The sequence below is a fragment of the Meleagris gallopavo genome, chromosome 13, assembly GCF_000146605.3.
Source record: "Meleagris gallopavo isolate NT-WF06-2002-E0010 breed Aviagen turkey brand Nicholas breeding stock chromosome 13, Turkey_5.1, whole genome shotgun sequence".
NCBI lineage: Eukaryota > Metazoa > Chordata > Aves > Galliformes > Phasianidae > Meleagris > Meleagris gallopavo.
Window position 1 is genome coordinate 9627143 of NC_015023.2, and position 18968 is coordinate 9646110.

Here is an 18968-nt window from a genome sequence, read left to right on the forward strand (position 1 = left end):
TTTTCTTTAAGGTTTATAAAGCAACTGGGGAAGAATTCTTAAAAATTGCAGGAGGTAAGTGATCCTGGAGCTCAGTGTTACTTTCATAAAATTCTTGTAGTTCTGATTTTTCTCTTGGCTGAGGGCATAAGTAATTCCTGAAGTAGCTTTTCCTGTTTTGCTTTCTAAGAATCCTTGACCCTGTAAAATTTTGCTTTCATTTGGTTGACGTATAGCTGTGAGCATTTGGACTGTGATGTTAGCAGGTTCAGTTTGCTGAGAGGAAGGGGAGCCTTTGCAGCAGAATTATCTATGTACCTTATTTGTTCCAATTTCATTGAAATATGAACAACTTTAAGGATAAGAGGGTCCACTTTAAAATAAATCAATCTGGGAGTAAATAGTGCTTCTGGTCTTCCGTGGGTTTCTTGCTAGCTACTTACTGCTGTGTTGCTCCTTAAAGTGCTTCTGCTCCTATGTTCTGTGGAATTGGCTGTCCATACACTATTCTCTTTGTAATAGGTACATCCAATGAAGTGGCTCAGTTCTTATCTAAAGAGAATCAAGTTATCATCCGGATGAGAGGTCTTCCATTCACTGCTACTCAGGAGGATGTTTTGGGATTCCTGGGGCCAGAGTGTCCAGTCACAGGAGGGAAAGAAGGACTTCTCTTTGTCAAGTACCCCGATGGCAGGCCCACAGGAGATGCATTTGTGTTGTTTTCCTGTGAAGAATATGCACAGAATGCACTTAAAAAGCACAAAGAAATACTTGGAAAGCGTTACATTGAACTCTTCAGGAGCACAGCAGCAGAAGTTCAGCAGGTTGTAACTATTGGCTGTGAAACTCAAAACTTAACAGTTAAAGATTCCTTTCAGTACTTGCACACAAATATCCTGTGGACAACTGTGGAAGTCTGATATACTAAAGATGTTAAGTTCTGGGAAGGGAAATATGCTTACTGATTGGCAAGGAAAATTGTGCAAATGTTTTCCTTTCTTGATTTTTTTTTTTACTTTGTCACATCTCTCAGATCATAAAGTAATTATTGGAATATTTTAAATAAATTAATAAAAATAAATTAATTAATCTGGAACCTGGAAAATAATTCTAGAAATGTTCAAGATTGATAACATTGTAGTAATACTTGAAACACTGCAATATTGTCTTTAAATTTGTTTCCCATGCACAGAATTGAATGCAAAATTTAAATTTAGTTACATTAAAATAGCTTTTGCTACAATTGTTTATTGGATGCTAAGAATTAGCTGCATGTATCAGATGTCTGGCGAAAGGAAGTGAGATGTTTTTCTAAAATAATCAATTCCAATTTTTTCCTCCTTTCCTTCACCAGTTCCTATTACCATCTTCTTAAACCAGTAAAGCACCAACTTATTTTGACACCACCAACTTTGTACTGAGTCACATACTAAATTTTTCTGCCTGAGAGAGTATTTCTAGGCTAATAATGCCAAAAAGCACTATTATAAGATTTCATCTGGCCTTTGAGAAAACAGTGGCTGGATTTATATGGCCATTTATATATATAATATATTAAAAAATATATTTCTGGCCTGAAATGTGTTTTGAGAATAGATTCTTGAAAAAAAGACTCCTAATGAGAGGAATTCCATAGGCTGAATCATTATTGGCAAAGCTAAAGCTTTGTAACCTCTTTATTTGATGCCTCTTTCAGTGGAATGTGTTTCTGATAATCACTGTTAAATACGTTTTTCAGCAGTAGATCCCAATAGTAAGTTGTTCCCTTTGTCACATGGGAATGGGTCAAGAGGAAATAAAATGTTGAGATCAAGGTCTCCTATAGCTCTTACCTTCATTTCAGAAACCCTGTGTCTCCAGTTGGTTTTTCTGGTTAAGCAAGGGTGTTTGTTTATTAACCTGTTAGCTTTATGAATGAATTAGAGCTGGGCTTTTTACTTGTCATCTATTTCAGGTCTCAGTTCTTTTAAATTGGTTAGCTTTAATTTATCCTAAATCTAAGAAAAAACTGTAAGTGGCAGTACTGATATATTAGTGAAAATGTTGTTTCCAACTGGTTCTTTTTGGGATGGTCAGAAATGAACTGTTATCTTTTAATGTAATGAACTTACAAAAGTCTGTTATTAGAGTCTAACAGGTTAAATATGTCAGATATGTATTGTCTTCTTTCTGAGTTATGAATTTTAAATGCCCAACAGAAAGCTTGTTTTAAGAAAATGTTTTTCTCTGATGTTGGAAATTGATTTACTTAAATATATGAAATAGTATTCTGAAAACTGATTTGTGCTTAACTAGATGCTGTGTAAATATCAAGTGTTTTTTTTTCCTTGCAGGTACTTAATCGATACATGTCAACACCTCTTATTCCCACCCTCCCAACTCCCATCATTCCTGTTATACCCCCACCATATACAATTGCCACGGGTAGCATACGGGACTGTGTCCGTCTTAGAGGCCTTCCTTACACTGCTGGCATTGATGATATCCTGGACTTCATGGGAGATGCCACAGCTGATATAAAGCCTCATGGAGTTCACATGGTCCTTAATCAACAGGTAACAGCACTGCATGAAAGCTAACTTTGCAGTTATTGAAGATGATTAGAAGTCATGGTACCTTGCCTATTACTTGCTATGCCTTAAATCTTCTACAATTTTGAGAAAGTACTTCAATATATGTCTTTTCTTCTCCCACATTGCTCCCTCCCTTCTACATATGTGTCTCTTTTTCTTTCTGTACCTGTAGGCTTAAGGTAGGGGAGCACGATGATGCTTGTGACAGGACTTGTTAAGAATAGCTTTGTCTTGGAGGCTGCCTTAAAATAGTCCTTTGTGTTTCAGACAAGTTATGGAAATACACAAAATAGAAATGGCTTTTTTTTACTCAGTGGTAGCTGCATTGTTTGAGTGGCATTTTTGGACTTCCTTTTCTAACATGATTAAAGACTTCTCAGAGTTTAAAGGAAGCTGCTTATTTAACTTATGTTTTGGATATATTTTATTGGTGCAGCTGTGAGGATATTTTTTAACTTGTCTTCCTGGATCAAGAATAAGCACCATTGACAACAGAAACATTGAGATGCTATTCTTTGTGTAAGTAAATGAGAGAGATCTACAGCATCTTCATCTCCTGAAGATGTTTGAAATTCAAATAGAAAAAATCACGTGTGGCCTGACGTAATGTGAATGTTAGCTCTAGTCTTTTTTTTTTCCTACAGAAGGAGGTAGTATTAAGTTAACTGGGTGATGGATACCTGAGTTTTGCCTTTTTGCTTCTAAAAGTAATTATTGACTTATTAGTACTAGATACAGAAGAACAATATAGGATGTAAGTACGTATTTAATCTTGGGACTTTTTGCATTTCTTGTGTTATGAACGGTCAAATTACACATTAACTTACTGTTTTTTCTTTTTTAAAGGGACGACCATCAGGTGATGCTTTTATCCAAATGAAATCTGCTGACAAAGCCTTTATGGTGGCTCAAAAATGTCACAAAAAAATGATGAAGGACCGTTATGTGGAAGTATTCCAGTGTTCGGGAGAGGAGATGAACTTTGTTTTAATGGGTGGCACTTTAAATCGTAGTGGCTTATCCCCACCGCCATGTAAGTTACCATGTAAGTCTGCATTTCTTCTGCTCTCTGCTGCTAAAGGCTGATATGTGGTAGGTGCTGAAGCTTTGTGGCCTTTCGCCTTTTGACTTGGGTTTTGCCATGATCAATAATCATTCATCTGTATACATGCTGAGATTGGAATTGTTCCCTCTGGGCAATAATGGGACTGATTGGAGGCATTTTTTTATTGAATTTTCGGTGGTGCATAGAGGGCAGTAAGGCCTTGCCAGTGAAATAGTTGCACACTTTGCTTTTTGTGGGTGTACTGTTCTTCTGAGCTCTGCAGTGGACTTGCTTGTCGTGAAATCTACTTGGAATTAGAGGGATTTTTAAAAAGGGAAAAATTCTGTACTCTAGCTGTCAATGAGTGCTCTTGCTGTCTTGCCTTAGAGCATTAAGAAGGTACTCTTTGGGTATAGCTAATTATGGTTCTCTTGTCCCACAGAGTACAACTTCTGTTAGAAAGAAGAAAGGGTGTGTTGGTGTGCACGCCGGCTTTCTCTATGCACATGGCTTTATGCTTTCTTTGAATAACTCTGAAGTTCCCTACTTACCGTTTACATATAGACAGGGGTGTTCAACTGTTGGAGTTGTGAACTCTTAGAAAGAACTCGCTTCAAATGCCACAGTTTTCATTCGTGGTAATGTGGCTCAGGGAGAGGCTAGAGAGCAGTATTTGTATGTGTTCAGAAATCACACCCGGATGTTAATCTCACTGGGATGAACAAGTCCTTTCTTAAAGCCAGGGATCTGCATTCTGACTGCTTTTTGTTCTCATATCTTGGTTTGTTTTTAGGTCTTTCTCCACCAGCTTATGCTGCTTTTCAAACAGCAGCTGTGATCCCAGCAGAAGCAGCGCTTTACCAGCCACAAGCCCTCTTGCCAACAGCAAGGACTCCCCAGGCCTCTGCTGCTGCTCCTCCAGCTGTTACCTACTACCCAGCTCAGGCTGCTCAGCTTTATATGAACTACACAGCTTATTATCCCAGGTATCCCCTAGACTCAGCTGCTTCTCTTGTCATTTTATCGCGGTAGATTAGGCAACTGTGTCATTACCTTTCAGTAGCTATTTAAATTGTACATATCTTGTAGATAATGCTAAGAATTTGTTGATCAGTGGAGGCAGTAGCCATTTTAACTACTCTGTGGCCTTTTAATGATGCTCACCCTTCCCCATAGAATCTGGTTGAACCTCGCAATAATGTAATTCTAATCTTTAGCAGCATTTTTGGCATTGATGTGATGTCATCAAGGCAATTCTATTTCTTGGCTAAATGAGAAGCTGTGCTTCTACCATCTTCTCTTAGCTTGATGTTGTACTTACAATACTGTTTTCGTACTGAAAGGCTTAGAATAGAGATATACTAATTTAAATGTCTTATGTCAATGAGACCAAAGAATACTTTGTATGCAGAGCAAGTGATCTCCACCTTTCTTTCCTCACTGATGTTATCAAAATGGCTCACTGTAGTCTGGTGGTTGGATCTGTGGGGAAATGGTTTATTGGCTCTTCCTAGGCTCGTGACACTTAATAGCCTCAGTACGTGGTAACTTGCTAGATGGACCTTGAATGGAGATGCTACTTTACTCGCTTTTTGTGGCTTAAAAGCACCAGACTTTTTCCCTTGCATGATCTTCATTCTACAGTTTTTCTCCCATGCTTTATTCATGTTTTGTTAATGATCTTAGAAGTCATCTGCAGCTCATTTTTCTCCTCCCCAGTGGAATATCTACTTTTTTACCTTACCAACTACAAATGCTGGCTGTTTTCCTCTACGTCCCTTCTGCAAGTCATCAAATGCTGAAGAGAAGTTAGAAAAGTTGACAAAGTTTTCATATCAATCTGCTTGTTACCTTTTTTTTTAACCTTATTCTCATATTTGAACTTTCAGTTTTTCTCTGCCTGCTAAAATCAGTTATTTATTTTCATGACAATTTTGCCTCTTCTCTCTTACAGTCCTCCAGTATCCCCTACCACAGTGGGATATCTTACAGCTCCTCCAGGAGCTGTAGCTGCTGCTGCCACTGCCACCCACACTCCACTTCTACCCCAGCCTGGAGCATTAGTCAGAATGCAGGGTTTGCCATATAACACAGGAATGAAGGAGATTCTAAGTTTCTTCCAGGGATACCAGGTTAGTATGCAGTCACTCTCCCTCCCTGATGTTTTATTTATACCTTTGAGTAATGATCAAACCAAGCAAGACTGTGCTTTTGGAAATCGATCAACAAGTATACAATTTCAGCATTCCCTATTTAATTGACAGACCATAGTGTAGTAGTAAAATTTGCTCTATTTTTTAAGTAATAAACATAACTGAATTTGAAGGCAGTGATCTAGTGCTCACATGAAAGACTTAATTGTTAAAGACTGACTTCTCAGAGCGAAGTTCTAGTTAACAGGCTGTGATGCAAGTCACACACCCAGGTTACAGAAGAGGAGAGATGCCAGTGTCAGACCCTCTTGCTTGGTGCTTCGGCCGTTTATTTTGCTTATAGGCAGCAACATTTTCTATTAAACTGCATTACACTGCAACCTGAAGAAAACTGTATTCTCCAATCCAGGTTGTACTGATAGCAAGTAGGCTAAGTGCTGCTATAGGTAACTTTAGTCAGTATCTGCTGCTTCAATACTGTATCAGTGGGAAAGCATAGAAATTTATCTCCTAGAGGAAAATTAAAAAACAAAACAAAACAAAAAAAACAAAAACACTTTGTGCAAATACTTTTTTTCAGCAGTATGTATTTGAATTTGTGGAATGGGTCTTTCCATGGCATCTTCTTTTCATCTTGGAGGATATTGTATCTACATATATCCATGTTTTTTCATCACATACTAAAATGGAAGATAATTGAGTGTGGTGTGAATTCTGATGAGTATTTATCTTGTTTGGGTAACAGCATTTGCACAAATACCAGAGCTTTCTTTTGGTACTACTCAGAAGCCCTGAGTTAGAATCTGCTTGGTGTGTCTCAAGCACCTGTTCAAGTGGTAATCATAAAAAGAAGGCAATTTTTGCGTGAATTTGTCTTACAAAAAAATTCAGTAGGTTGGTTAACAGTGGTATTGTTAAAGGCTGGAATGCAAGGGTTTTGTTTTGTTTAGCATATCAGCAGTTAACATGAAACATTCAGACATATATTTTTTTCGTCCTGAAGGACAGTAGGCATTAGTTTGTAGAACCAGGTATTTGCTATGCAGATGTATGCAGAATATGAACAGGTGCTTAAATATATACATTCTCAGTTTTAGGTATTTGGAAGGTACATGCCTCTTGAGGCATCTCTTAAAATGTTACAGTTATGTCACAAATAATTTCGCATACGTGTTTTTTTCAGTGGAAAAATGTGAGGGTCAATTTGTAACAGGTGTGCTGAATCTTTGACACGTTAAGAACATGCTAAACATAGTTGTATTCTAAGGATTTTTCTTCAACAGAGCATCTGCAGAGTTAAAACTAATTCAGATGTTTATGGATTTATTCCCTTTTCTCTCCCCCTTCTTACACCTCCTCCCCAACAGAACAATAATAATTTGTTTCTTATCTGTTGATACTTCACTCTTTTTCATCTGACTGGGTTTTTTGATGGATGAACAGTGGTTGAATTAAAACCTTAAGTGAGGACAGTCTTGTTTCCTAAACTGAAATTCAGCTAGAAGTGTAAGTGTGCTGTTGAAAAAGGACACAGTCCTATTCTGGGAATGGAACAAGTCGGTGACTTCCAATATCTGGCAGTGCTATCATCCACTACATCTTCAATTTGGTGAAGCTGGTCTTTGGGTCTGGTACTGCATTTGACCTTGTACTTTTTTCTGCATTTAGGGAGTATCTTGTAGCATTTGATTGCACAGTTAAATGTTTGAAACTAATAGAAATTTTACCACAATGTGAAAGCAATTTATATTCTTCTGCTGCAACCTCGTGTCGTCATCAGTTACTTTATTAAATTGGTCACCTCTTTGATTTCTTTAGAAGATGTTGTCCAAATGAGATCGGGTTCAATATCTTAAAGGAGCCAAGGAATTATTTTGAATTGTTCTTGGATCCCACATGTGGTAATGCTAGTTTTATAATCCCTCATTCCTTTAGGGGAAAACTGAGGTGGTGACTTGCTTTATTGGGACAATATTGAGTCTCTGGAGGAAATACTAATTTTCTTTCTTTTTTTTCCTTCCCCTCCTCCTCATGTTATGTATTTCACTTACTGCTGCTGCCCAAGGATGTATTGCTCGATGCTTCTGGTCATTTATAAAGTGAGCCCTTAATAATTGTCAGTGTTTTGGGCGTGGTTTTAATCTCTGCATAACTAATTGATGTTGGTATTCAATGGCCTTGGGAAACAGATTGGAGAAGCTGAAATTGAAGGGTGATTTATTTTTTTTTTTTCTTTGTATGTCCTTGTCTGAAAGGAACGAGTTTTAACTTTGAGTTCCTGCTTTATGCTCTGTTTTCTTCCTTCAGTCTTCATGGGCTCCATATATTGCATGTATGCACACGTTCCTATTGAAGTGAAAACACCTTCTGTACCAGACCTGCCTCTTAAAAGACAGACTTTGTGTATAATGGGCTTCAACAAGCTGGTCTCAACATCAGTACATGCTTCTAATAGTAAATAATGTAAACATCTGCAGATCAGCCTTTTATCACTTACTTCCATTTTCATTTATTTTATCAGCACAGTTCTCTTGCTGAGTGGTCCACATAGCTCAATTTCTTCTTACAGTTATGCTTTTTTGTTGTTTTTACCATTGAAAATTCCTCCCAGCTTGCATGTGTTTAATGCATCTTGCATTAAACAATCTTAGAAAGCTTGTGAATAATCTTAATAGCAGTCTTGGATATAGTAACTTTCCCAATCACCTTTCTGTATAATGTTGTAGTGCACTGTAACATTTAAAATAGCTAGTCTTAAAACTTTCTGATTCAGTAATTACTCTGTTAAACTGTTCGTTTTTTTCTAAGCTGTGTTCTGTTGTAGCTGGGCCAGTGACTTCATTCCAGTCATGTACTGGATGTGTAGCTAAAAGATGCTTGAAGAGGAGAAGGTAACAAAGAAAAAAAAGTGTTTATAATTAAAAGTGGACAGTGGGTTCTTTAAAACTGTAGTGGGCTGAAGTGCCTTTTATCTGCAGCTGTATAGAACTTGCAGTGTATTAATCCTCCAACTCTTCAGGGACCCAAAATTCAAGACTTGCTGGAGTGGGGAGTTGTACTTAAAACAGTAATAAGGAGGTAGAGGGGAAAGGATGGATGGCTAAATTCCAAGAGCATTAACAACCTTTCTCCCTTGTATCAGGACAGCAGGCTTCATTGTTACAGACTTCTTAAGGACTAGTTTTTTTCCTCTGAAATGCATGTTTGAACAAAGAACTATTCTCTCTTTCCATTGGGTTCCTTTTGAAATCTGATGCTTCATAGTCGGAGAGGGATACCCACTGTCTGTGTGCCTGTTCTTGGCCCAGCACCTTCGGTCTGGAGAAGGGAATAAGGGGATGTGACAGAGAAATCCCACTTACTGTTACTTTGTTAGGTGACAGCATAGATGTTACATGTTTACTTCTGTGCATCTCACTGTTGCATTCTGTTCTGCTTTGTTCCTAAATTTATCTTCTTTATGATACTTTGTTCTTGTAGGTAAGGCGTCTGTGAGCATAGGAATAGTAAATTAGTGGTTACAGTTTCTGTCAGTTGCCTTCTGCATTTGATGCAGCAACATAAGGCAGTACTTCAAGCTGTGATTTTGGTCATCTCTTTTAGGAGAGAGATGTTCATTGTTTTTTAATATATATCTGCCATTTAATATTATTAAAGATTATTATAATACATACTATTTAATATACCAGTGTTATTTAATATACATGAGTTGAAATGCCTCTGCCAATTCAAATGTTAATACCTAGAAGGGTAGATATACTTGTACAATAATTCACTGGCTCTATTAAGAAACAACACATTCTTCAGGAAGCATTGTTTTGCTTTACTTTTGACACTGTCAATATCCCTGGTTTTTCAGTCCCTTTTTGTTCAGTGTGTATGCATATTCCTTCTGCCATCGTGCATCCCCCCTGGCCCCACTGAGTGGGCGTGGGGGAGAAATTGCTTTTTCTGAATTTATCTGCATCTTCCTTCAGTAATTCTGGGGAAATAACTCTCTCCTATTAATCTTCCATGAGCATGTGAGAGCAACATATCCTATTAAATTGGGTGAAGGAAGACTCAAACATATTTCTTAGATTAAGTAATGGCTTAAAATAACGTTACTGCATTATTCCAGTAGAACACTATATTTAATGCTATATTTGATACAGTAGATAGAAGCTTCTGAATCACAGGATCGTTTAGGATGGAGGAGAACTCTTCACATCAACTTTAGCCCGGCCCTCTAAGAGCAATGAGCTTAGAAGGTGAAAAAGCAGCAGTGTGAGGAAAGAAGCTGTGTTTCACTTCAGAGAAGCAAAGAAGATGGGACTGAGATGATAGAGAGGATAATGGAGACAGGAACAGTGAGAGATGCTTATAATTTTATTGCATTTAAAGGCAACTGATGCAGTATTTCTTATTGATTGTGTGTCTGTTAGGGGTAGAATTCAAAAATACAGTATGAAGTTTCATATTCTCTCAGTAATATTTATGGCAAGCAAGCTCTAGAACCTAGCTCAATGAACTTGCAACTGGTCATATGAGGAGTTTAAATCCACTGGGTGGGATTTCTCAGATCTAAATGGAAGCAGAATTTGGCCACCAGCAGAACAGTATTTTCATTTGGGATTACAGATTCACCCTGGACTTCACACTGTTCATCCTGAGTTGTTTGATGTTTTTATTTTGCTTGGGTTTCTAAATTGTGAGCAGAATCAGAAGTATTCAAGATTGTATTTTTAATCAGGCAACCTAAGATAGTTTCTATTTCATTCATTCATGTTTTTGTTCCCCCACTTCTTTTTCCTGTCTTTGTTTGCAGTAGTACTTTTTGTGTAATCTGTAAATTTGAAGAATTTACTATTCCATAACTTATGCTTTAATTAAATGCAACCTTGCTTTCGCTTCCTGTGATTGAAAGCCACTTCTATCATTAGGTATTTTTATTTCCATTTTCTTTTTCAGGCCTATGTTCCTCTGCAGGATCATTTTCCTGCCTTCATGTTTTCCTCATTGCTTATGTTTTGAACACTCGCCCTCACTAGAAACTGTAGACCTTTACCTACTGTACATCTATGGATAATCTAAAGTATGTACTATCTTGAGACATTCTTTCCAAAGAGTAAACTTACATTTTGTAGATTTGTTTCAAGGGCAGGTCTGGGAACTGATAAATCTAATATTTGCACGTTCTGGTTGCCCTGGCAGAGACTATCTGGAAAATACTTCTTATATTTGTCTTCTACTTAATGGCATGGGTCTAGATGTAAGAGGTGACTAGAAATAGTAGTCAAAATTCTGAGAGGCTCTTTTCTTTTTTGTTCTCTGGGCTCTTGGTTTTTGTTCTCTGTGGAAGGTGTATACTGTGATGGTTGATTTGGTTTTGTTTTTTTTCTTCAGCTTCGCTTTGGATGAATACAGTGTGTCTTGTACACCCAAGTACATTATCATTTCCTCCCTAAGCTGGCAGGAGACTTCTTGTATTATAGAAATATCAAAGAAAGCAGTATGCATACTTTGTGCGCATTTGGCAATCTTCTAAAAATATTAATGCAAAACCATTTTCAGGGACATAGAAAACTCTCCTCGCCACTGAAAGGTTGTTCTGTAACTTGAGTTATGGTAGGCGTTGTCACCTGGATTCCAGGAGCCACTTCAGTAGTATTTGTAGCGTATGCAAGTATGCTCAATCTTTTTGCAAGGTATGTCAGTTTGGAGACACAATGAGAGAGATGCAAAACAATGTTCCATGTTTCCCAAAATAATCTTTCTGATCATAGATCTCATATTTGTACCCCAGCAGTATGCACGATAACTGTTCAGATTCAGGATCTCAATTATTTCTTAAATAAAACCCACATATGTGGGGGTTTTATCTTCTGTTCATTGGTGTGATTGTACTGTGCAGCCAGTGTTTTTACTTGAAATGTTCTACTACAAGTCTAATGTGATGCAGTTATACTGAGCAGCTTTTCTTTTTTTGTGTGGAAATAAGCTATATTAGTATAAATGCTTTCAAAAAAATCTTTTAAGTACATTCATGCTGGGACATTGTTTTTGTTTGACTATGTTGATGAAGTCTGTATAATGCAAGCTGAATAATACAGCTGAACTGTGTTTAGCACTCTACACTAGAGAAGCTGCAGATTATTTCCGTGACTGTGTAGAAGATCCGAATGAGATCTATACACTTCTCATCCCATGATGCATGCTGAAGGATGCTTAGCTGTCCCAGTGAGAGTCATTTCTGGAGTGTGATTGTGCAGACTTAAAATCTTAGTTAACTAATGCTACTGTCTCATGAGTACAAGTGGAAAAGGAATACTTCGTGGTCTAAACTGTTTCCTTTTGTTAATTAGGAGCAGCTCAAATACACACAGTTCAGAATATTCCCCACATGCTTTTACTTCAATTCCATTTTTACAACCAGTAATTCAGTTGATGTTTTTCAGTTTTGCTTAAAAATAGCATCTGTCAAATTCACTGTCTCCTGCCAGTTGTTACAGCTAATGCTCTTAATTGTGGTTGCAAATGATAGTCTGTGTGGCTTGCTGTACCAGAACTGTTCCTTCTCTTGCTGATTATCATATGTCAACTTGTACTATAGTATGCACCTGATGACTACAATGGCCTTATTCAGCTGAGCGAACAAGCAAGGAGTGTGTTACAAGCACCGAAAGAGTGGGTCTGTTTGTAACTCTTTGTAACTTCCAAAGAAGGTAAGATGCAACTCGAAGAAACTGGATCTCCAATGGTGTATGGGAAGCGAAAGCAGGGCTTCTTGATGCAGTTTTTGTTTTCTTTCCCCCCTTCTTAGCTTGCGTCGGGATCCTTGCTTTAATCTTTCGCTTTTGTCCTATTAAAAAAAATTCTACTAACCTAAGCAAAAAGGCCAATTGTGATCTGTAATTGGTGGAGTAGCTGTGGTGAAGGTGCTGTGATTGCCTGGTTTTGCTCAGATACTGTGTTAGCCTTCCAAAAGTGTTTGTTTTCATGTAAAGCTTTCAGTTCAATATGTAACATACTGGTAAATGGTCATTTTTTTTCTTGATATGACTATAGAATGTGTGCACAAAATTTCCAAACCTCTGGATCTTTTCTCTGCCTCTTGATCTCACTAAAGAAACGTGAACTACTTACTGCTTTTTTTTGTTTGTTTGTTTTTAGGAGAGATTTTTGGTATAGTGGCTTTCTCATACAACAAACTACATTTGCTAATGGCATACTTATTAGTACTGCCATATGCTTTGTAGAGAAATGCCATTGATACTTAGGTGCAATTAATCATTTCTATTGTATTCCATTCAAAATGCTACTGATTAGTTACTGTGGGATTTTTTTCCCCCTTTTGGAGGGTTTAAAAAAGAAAAGTTTCAGTGCAACAAAAGGGTAATCAAATACTTTGCCTTAATAGCAGTATGTTCATGCCCTCCTGTAATCAACATGACTACTCTCACATAACCAGCATTTACTCAGTTGTTTTTGAATTACTTGCTTTATAATGTTACTATTATATCTGCTAAGGAGAAGGTGGTGTAGAGTCTGCATTTTCTGTGGTATGCAGAATACCTGTTACTACTTGAAGCATTTCTGTGTTTATGTAGACTTGGACAATCCATTTGTCTCTCTTGTTTTACCCAGATTTTCTGGAAAGCCAACCAGCAATAGGGTTCTACTGTGTATTAGATGGAAATGGTCTTTGATTAGAAAAGAAGTTGTAGAGTAGCTCAGTGTGAATTCTACACACTTCAAAGATTATAGATACCATTCCTGCTGTCTTCTGTGCTCAGCAGTCTAACTGTGCTCCATGTATGTTTTCAACTGATTTTTTAACAGCATTATTTAAGTTACATAGAGGACCAATAGAAAGTGACTTGCTGTTACAAGGATCAGTAGTAAAGAGCTATTTTAGAGCAGACTATCTTATCTCAGATTTGTGCAACTTTTCTCTTTGGGCACAATATCATTCTGGAATAAAACTGTATGTATTTCTAAATCTGAACTGGGCTTCAGACATAATGTTTTGTTTGTCTTTGAATTTCTTCCTGCATGCTATTTCTTAACTAACTTTATAAAATGAAATGGATGTGAAGTCTGTGCTAGCTGTCCTTATACATGCTTTTAGTTTCTAAAATATGTTGTTGCTTCTATCTTTAAGAAGAATTTTATTGCCTGCCAAATATTTGGGTTTGTGAAGCTCTGGCATGTGTTGCTTTATTTTTCAATGTTTGAATGTAAAGCTGATCAAAAATTTCTTCTGATAATAACTGAGAAGTCTAGTATTCATTTCAGACAGTGAGGCATACATAAATTCTATTCAACTTCAGTATTTTGACCCTTCATAAGCTCAGGAGGGCATATGTCACATGAACTTGAGTCAGGCAAATACTCCTAAAATGGTTGGCCTTGCTGCATAGCTTGTGTGTTTTGTTTGGCACTGAATTCTGCAACAGACTAATCTTGTATGCTGGGCTTTTTTAATCCTTCAGTCTTTTGGTTTTGAAATTTCACTCAGATCAATTTCTGTCCAGTGTACAAGTGGGACTTCTGAACTTAACCTGTACAGGTTTCCAGTGCTGTAAGAAATGGCTGGGTACCATAGGGGAGCAGACACATCTGCTTTAAACTCAGCATTTTGAAACTGTCTCCCAAATCAGGAACTGCAGGTGCACTCTGCGGTAAATAACTAATTTAATTTGCTATCCCGTCTTTTTCTGAGCTTCCTTAAAATGATGATAAAGTTTTCCTTGATTCAGTAAGATTTGGTGCAGTACTTCAGCTTTCTTTCACTGAGCAGGCTTTCTTGCTTTGTAAACCTGGGTTAAGATCAGCTGATCTTCCCGACACAGAACTGCAATACGTCTGTCTCTTTTTGTAATCTTTGCATGCAAGTCGCATGCTGTTGCAGCCTTTGTCAATTGGCCAGTAGTCCACATATTACAAGAATTACCTTCTGAAGCTTGCATTTTCTTTCGCCATTAACCCTTTATTAACGTCTAAGTCTTTCTGGTCAACCTTTAAGCTGAATTACTTCTCTAGCAAAAACTCTGCATGGAATTATGTCTACATCATTCTGTTCAGTACACCAGCAGAGTAGCAGCTGCTGCTGAAAGCATATTTCTGTTAATCTTTGGTCTCTTCTCTTTTTTTCTCATTCTTGCACCCAGAATCTCTTCACTGCAAACACAGGAGTGGAATGAACCTGATACAGAGAATGAAAAAACTGCTGTTCCAGATGTCATCTCTGGTTTTAATATCACATTTCCTTTTGTCTTGTACCGTTGCAGCTCCACACAGATTCCATCCTCATGCTTTACAACTTTAGTGGCCAGCCCAGTGGAGAGGCATTGGTGACGTTTCCAAGCCTGGATCTAGCTAAGAAAGCAGTGGCTGAGAAAAATGGACAGCACCTGGGAGGCTGCTGTGTAGAACTGATGCTGGTCTAACTAAACACTCTCTGGGGCATGGGGAAGGAATGTCATGCTGAACACTGTGCCTTTTACAAAATAAGGAGTCTTCCCTTGCCACCCCTGCAGCATCAAATGTGCCTTTTCAACATGCTATGTTGGAATGTAGAGTGGTACATGTCCTGTATTTAATTTGAAAAAGGGTGTATTGTATGCCAACGATAAAGCAACAGGAAAATGCGTGCAGTTAATTTACTTATTCTCTTATGTACTTGTTTGAAAATAAGCAAACCCCTTATAGGCAACTTGTTAATTCTGAAGACAGTCTAATAGCACTTCAGCTATCGCAGCCATGGGAGAAACCTATTGCCTGTTCAGTAGCATTTGAAGTGGAAAGTGAAGCTTGAGTAATTCAGATTCTTCTGTGTTTAGTTTTTAAGAGTTTACACTTGGCAAAGTGTCTGTTTTTTGTAGAATTGAGATGTCTTTATAAAGGGCTTTTGGAATGTGTAGCGTTCCCAACTCAAAGCATATATCTCATTGATTTTTTTTTTCTTGTTGTTCTTGATTGGAAAATACGAGGATGCTGGACCCCAAATACAGTTGTGCTTTCTCATGTTTTCATTATGCAAAAAGCCATATTTGTTTTTCCTACCAGTGTACTGCTGCCAAATATGTAAAGCAAAAAATAAAAACAATGGCAAAAACAGAAGAATCCTCCGTGCCCAACCATAATTCCCTACCCCAACCCCAAATTTTTAATCTCTACAGGACAAAAATGGCACATAAACCTGAGTACTAGTAAGTTATATTTTTTTATTTAAGCATAATAGCTTTCAAATACTGTATTAAAGATTTTGCTCTAGTTTATGTGCATGCAATTTGTTTACATCTTTAAACTACTTTATTTGTATATTATGAAACAACAAGACATGTTGAAATCTAAATTCTCTAGTGCATGCTTTTTTCTTTTTGTGTGTATATACATAAGCTAGAAGAAGTACTTTGTCATGTAGCATGTTTAAAAAAAAAAAAAAAGACATCTGCTGTAGAAGCACTAAATGACTTTGTTTTTACCGTGCCTTACTTCAAAACTATCCCAAGTGCAATACCAGCAGAGCAAAACATGAGTCCTTTTGTGACATGTTCATGGATGTCTGGATTGATTTTTTTTTTGTTTTGTTTTGTTAGTGTACAATGCGTTGTACTTAAAGGAACTGAATGATGTATGCTTCTTTATATTACAACGAATAAAAGAGATGCTTACGATGTGTGTTGGTTTTTGAAAGTAACTTATATGTTGCTTTAACATAATTTCATGGGGCATCATTTTCTGATAATAACCTTTTATCTACTTCTCTGTTCACCCTTGACTTCAGAGAGTGTATGTATTTTGTGAGGGGGTGTGTAGGGGTGTCTGTTGTTTTTTAAATGTTCTGCTAAGCCAGAAATGTGTATGGTAAACACTTATTTTTCAGTGGAACTCTTCTCATATGAACTGTTACAACACTCTCTGCTCAGTTCTCATTCTGGTGCCAGAAGAAATTGAGTATTGAACTTGAAATCCAAAAGTGCACACAATTTCCACTGGTGATGCATCATTCCCTTTTCTGTGCAATCCAAGTGCTGCTTTTTGTCATGACAGAGCTCGATATACTTTCTGCAGGAAAAAAAAATGGAGGGGGGAACATCTGATTAAGATGGTTCAAATCAAACACACCCAATTACCTCATGCCACAGCTGCTGTCAGCGTTACCACCTCCCAGGTGAAGCCTCGCTGCTCACAGCTGTGATGGATGATGCTCGTTTGGTGCTCTATGTAGGCTGTTAGTGAGCTAGCAGGCTCACTTCAGGCAAATCCTGCAACCAGAAACAAATCTGAGAGGAACTTTCACAGGAGATAGAACTGCGCCATTGTAATTACTGCTCTTCTCGTGTTTCTGAGGAGAACAGAAGATAGAAACGTGGTTAGCGGGCAGTTTATTACACCGCTACGTTCTGCCACACCGCAGTTGACTGCATCTCGCGGCTTTGCCATCAGTTGAAAAGTCTTGTTTTTTCTTAATACCCTGCATGAAATCCGTGATTGTCTGTTATCTGAAGTGATGCTCCATTTACCCAGGAGCATCTCCTTTCTTACGGCCCCTTCCCCTGTTCCTACGCGCTCCTTCCTCGCCACTTGCAGGGCTGCGGGAGGACTGCGGCCGTTGCTCCCCTCAGCGCCGACTGCGGCGGTGCTCCGCTGCTCCCGGCGGCCGTTCGGCCCCCGGTTACGCGGCCAAAGCCCCACGAGATTAAAAGCGAAGGAGGCCTGCGAGCCTCGGGACCTCTTTTCCACGTCGGTTGCCCTAGGACGGTCGGCTGTAAGGCCGGGGTTGGGAGAGGAGCCTCGAGGAGCTGCAGCGGGCTGCGCTGACCCCCCTCAGCCTCCCCGTGCTGCATCTCCTCCGTTCCGGGTTTCTTTCCTCGCCCAGCAACGCTCCACGTGCACGTGAAGCTCTCTTGCAGAACCCGGGTAGCCGAGGCCTGGCTGGCGGCCCGAGGCGCCGTGGCACAGCTGTGTGCTGCCGAGGGAAGGGGCGGTGCGGGGCAGCTACGAAGGGCCGTGGGTGCGGGTGCGACTCGTGGTGCTGAGGGCCACGTGCTGCTGCGCGCGGGCGGTGCGAACGGAACGCGGCTTCCCTCGCGTGCTTTCAGATGACGGCTCACATCGCTGGAGAACTCACGGTAAGGTCGAAATTCGTTTTTCTTTTTGTTTTTGTTGCGCGCGTTTATTCCTTGCAATTGAATTTTTTTACCTGCTGTGTCACAGAGGATGTATTGAGGAGTTTATTTGTGTGTTGCTGTTTGCTTGATGCCAATAATTGTACGTAGGAATTACTGATACGTTTGTCCTTTGGTGTATTGCTCCCAGTTTTGGGAGAAGATACTGTGTGCTTATTAGCTGAGATTGAGTTGAGACTGAAGAGCTTTGAAAGGCAGCTCCTGTGCTTCTGGCTCAGGTGTTCTGTTCTGGAATCACTTCATCTGCAGAGCAAACTCTCACCCTATGATAAGTTTTGCTTGTTTATGTTAACGAAGATAGTTTCAATGAACGTTAGCTGGTGAAAATCTGTTCCTTATTTTTTGAAGTGCTCTTTGTATCTTTTTGGCCCATTAAAAATAAATCAGAACTCTTGCTGTTTAGCTGCTTGCATCTCATTCTGTAGAGATGTGCGTTTGGCAAAGTCCATGGTAATAAGTTTTGGGACTGATACAGCATCTCCTAGAAGTTGGTTGTACCTAATGGTGGAAAAGCCTAAAGCAGAAATCTCTCCTCATCTATATCGAGGTCTGCATAGCGACAGGAGCCTCGAGGTTTCTCAGCTGCATCGGCGGGTTTCAGCTGGGCGTTGTGATTTCGTTAAGCCGGCCCTTTGTTCGCTGCCTGAACTGAGCCATGCTGCCGCTAGGGGGCGCTCTCCAACCGGCTGTGCGAGCGGCGCGCGTGACGTGCGAGCGAATCGATAGCGGCTGCAGCGGGAGCTGCGTGCAAATGGCGATGTGCCACCCGTGTCTGCTGCTCGTACAGTCCGAGGTCATTAAGTTCACTAAAAAAAAAAAGACTTTTTTTTTAGTTTGTACCTGTTTTTTGTTGTTCTCAGTTTCTTAATTATTTTAAATGTTTTCTGCCTACAGTGGTTTGACAGAGGTGCTTAAAAATGTACAAAACTGCTCAACCAGAGGGAATAATTGCTGTGAACAGTCACTATTCATAAATTCTCTTTGCTGAGGATCTTGTGCATGCTAATCACTCAGAGGACAGTATGTACATCATGTAGAAAAG

General features: G+C 38.9%; 1 protein-coding gene across 1 annotated transcript; it reads left to right on the forward strand.

The window, feature by feature from the left end:
- Positions 1-5: 5 nt before the first annotated feature.
- On the forward strand, positions 6-16193 carry LOC100545533 (epithelial splicing regulatory protein 2; the record flags this gene model as incomplete). The annotated part of the gene is made up of 7 exons (XM_019619686.2): positions 6-54; positions 502-803; positions 2313-2534; positions 3399-3585; positions 4391-4583; positions 5552-5729; positions 15023-16193. Coding segments are annotated over 7 exons (1290 nt in total), but the record flags the coding sequence as incomplete, so codon positions are not given.
- Between the last annotated feature and the right edge of the window lie 2775 nt (positions 16194-18968).